At 50.0% G+C, this 2,963-nt stretch overlaps 1 protein-coding gene across 1 annotated transcript in view; it reads right to left on the minus strand.

The window, feature by feature from the left end:
- The window catches only part of T265_11029 (hypothetical protein), a gene marked incomplete at both ends in the record, with an annotated part of 29,576 nt that extends 29,105 nt beyond the window's left edge, over nucleotides 1-471 (minus strand). The window contains one exon of the mRNA XM_009177570.1: nucleotides 396-471. Within this exon, the coding sequence (XP_009175834.1) occupies nucleotides 396-471 (76 nt within the window). The remainder of the gene's footprint in view (nucleotides 1-395) is intronic.
- Between the last annotated feature and the right edge of the window lie 2,492 nt (nucleotides 472-2,963).

A 2,963-nucleotide genomic window follows, 5' to 3' on the forward strand; every position in this document is an offset into this window, starting at 1 on the left:
TGGTTACCAGCCTCAAATCCGTGGACTACGAAACGCGTCTCGCGATGCTTGATCTCTTTCCCCTAGGGTACCGTCGCCTCCGAGGGGACCTAATTCTTACTTATGCCCTGGTTGAACAAAGCTCGGCAAACAGGTTTTTTTTACCTTTGACCCAGCAAACAGAGCGCACACATTCATTAGACAAATTTTTTTCTCATTTCGGATAGTAGCTGCGTGGAATGACCTTCCTCCGACGGTTGTCCACGCTCCTTCTCGAACTCAGTTTAAGACACTATTAGACATTTATTTGTGCGAGTCTTTGCGCTGACGAGCAAACTGCCCCGTGCTGAGAACATAAAGAGCAGTACTACACTATTTATTCACTTATGCATTCCAGGTGAACGACAGCTACTGACCGACAAGAACAAAACCGACGCAGGAATCTTGGGCAGAGGCCTCGATCCTGTGTATCATTCCGTGAATGCAGGCCATGGTACACCTGGGACGATGTTCTTCAAAAGGGGGTCAGTGTGGTATGCGGGGTTTGCCAGTTTGATTAACTTATATATAAGTAACCGTGATGTACATCATTGCTTACTGGGCTTCGGTTCATGAGCTTTCTTTCTTCTGTCTACAGAAATCGTTGTGAACCTCTACCTTCGAAGAATAGCTGTCCCTGGTGCTTCCAGAGCGTGCATACTCCTGTTTGGAACGGCTAGCAACAGCGTCCATTTTTTTCCAAAGAGGCTTGAGATAAATCATGGTTCTGCGGCAGCGAAGCATGTTCGAAAACAGACCTTGGTTTTACTATCGATCGTAATTCACGGGTTGGTACACGAGGTCAAGGTTTTCGCCCGAGCTTCCTCGGTTACTTCTTGCTTTTCGGTGACTTAAACATGCCTGAAGGACATTGCTTTTTAAGTTCTCAGCGACAGGCAGTGTGGTTGCCAACGCTAAAACTCATAAAACACCATTTTAAGGTAGTAGAATAGTCCTCCTGTCCGTGTGCTATGACCGAACAATCCCGTTAGAATGTGGAACCTTGAGAGCCGGGGTTGGACCCAACGTCCAAATACTCTGGCCTGTTCGGCTGATGGAGCCGACCAAAACTGGTGGTGCAGGGATACCTGACTCATAGTAGTGCTGCTCATAACTAATGCGTTTGCAACTTCCCCAGGCTCTTTGTTCACAACAGATTTCCGACTGTATTGGATAATTAACAGGTGGTCCCGGTTGGAAAGCCTATTTTGATTCATTCCTTGGGGTCAGGTGGCAGCGTATCCCACGGATTCCCCCCAAATTTCCTAGCCATCTTCCTCGATGTCCACTGCTGGGAGTAGGCCCCCAGGATAAGCTTTTCCGGTATTCCTCCTATCTTACATCCTACCATCGCTCATCGCCGTCTGTCTCCTGCTTAGCGTTGCCTACTGATACTCAAAGTCTTCGTCTTAAGTGGTAACGGTATTTTCCTCAGCTTAGTTCTCGGTCTGAGCCTCCCAAGCTAGCGTTCACGTCAAAACAACCACCAAAGGTGCACAAGGTCTATTAATGCCCAAAACGAAGTCAATAACAGTTGTACAGCGCTTCGTATATATGGTGTAAGCAATTATAACTTTCTGGAAGTTTTGGCGCGTTCCGGATGCGCCATTGGCAACCGGCATTTGGCCAATACTGGGTCACGACTGGCTGTTGGGTCCAGATTTCTGTCCAATCAGATCCCGCCTTGATGCCGGACCGGCAAGTGTCCCGAATTCTTGGCCAATCGCTTGCGGGTTAGGCTTACCGGCCGTAGCAGCGCCTAAAGACGTGCGGTAAAGCGGGATCCGTGTGGAATTCTGCCTAACACGCCCCGTTTGGAGCAGTGCCTATGCTGATGATACTCCATCAGGTGAGTTTGTGTTCGGCGTCCCTCGATATGCCAGCTGGAACCTTTGCAAAATTTCTTCCGGTGGTCCCTCCCATCTGGACTTCTAAGTGCCCGCTTCAGAGTGTCAACAAAGCGTTCCGCTTGGCCGTTCGACTGTGGATGAAACGGCGGCGAGCGTATATGGGTTATGCCGTACTCCCGACAAAAGTGTGCGGACGCCGACGACGTAAACTGACTGCCGTTGTCGGATACAATAGCCCCTGGCGTTTCAAAGCAACTGAACAATCGCCCGAGTTCCAGGTCTGTGATGGCAGCTGTGAGGCTGTTCACCAGAAAAGCGTCGACCACGACCAAAAAGTGTTGGCCACCCACTGGACCTGCATAATCGATGTGAAGAAGAGACCAGGTTTTGGTCGGCTACGGCCACGAGCGTTGGTAGTTTTTAACCGGTGGCTTGGATGCTTCAGCACACCGCAGGCAAGATCTTGAGACTTGTTCGATCTGGGAGTCCATCAAAGGTCAGTAGACATAACTCCGAGCAAGGGCCTTCATCCTGTTTGTTCCCGGGTGCCCTTTATGCAACTGATTCAGGACGGCTGGTTGTAACTTCTTTGGGATGACCACACGTACTGAAAACACAGGCATCCATCGGCCAGTGATAGTGAGTCACACCGGTTTAAGTAAGGCCTCAGTTCGTCTTTTTGGCAGGTACGCGGCCACTGATTGCGATGGTACCTTATGACTTGCTGCAGCACAGGGTCTTGATCAGTAGCCTGGCGGACCATGTCGGCAGTCACTGGGAGGATGTGAGCAGCTTCGAAAACTACGTGGTTAACCTCTGGTTCCAAGGCAATTGTTGCGATCACGGTATCTTCTGGTTCTGGCCTGCTTGAATCAATGAGTCGGGACAGTGCGTCGGCTTGTCCCAGGCTGGTAGTGGACTGGTATTTTATCTTGAAGTCGTACCCCAGAAGCAGAGTGGCCCATCGCTGGAGCCGGTTGGCAGTATATGCCGGAATTCCTTTCTTCGAGCCAAACACAGCAAGAAGTGGCTTGTGATCGGTCAGTAGGGTGAATTGACGGCCGTAAAGCATTTTATGAAACTTCTTAACGGCAA

This window comes from Opisthorchis viverrini (genome assembly GCF_000715545.1).
Source record: "Opisthorchis viverrini unplaced genomic scaffold opera_v5_439, whole genome shotgun sequence".
Taxonomy (NCBI): Eukaryota; Metazoa; Platyhelminthes; class Trematoda; order Opisthorchiida; family Opisthorchiidae; genus Opisthorchis; species Opisthorchis viverrini.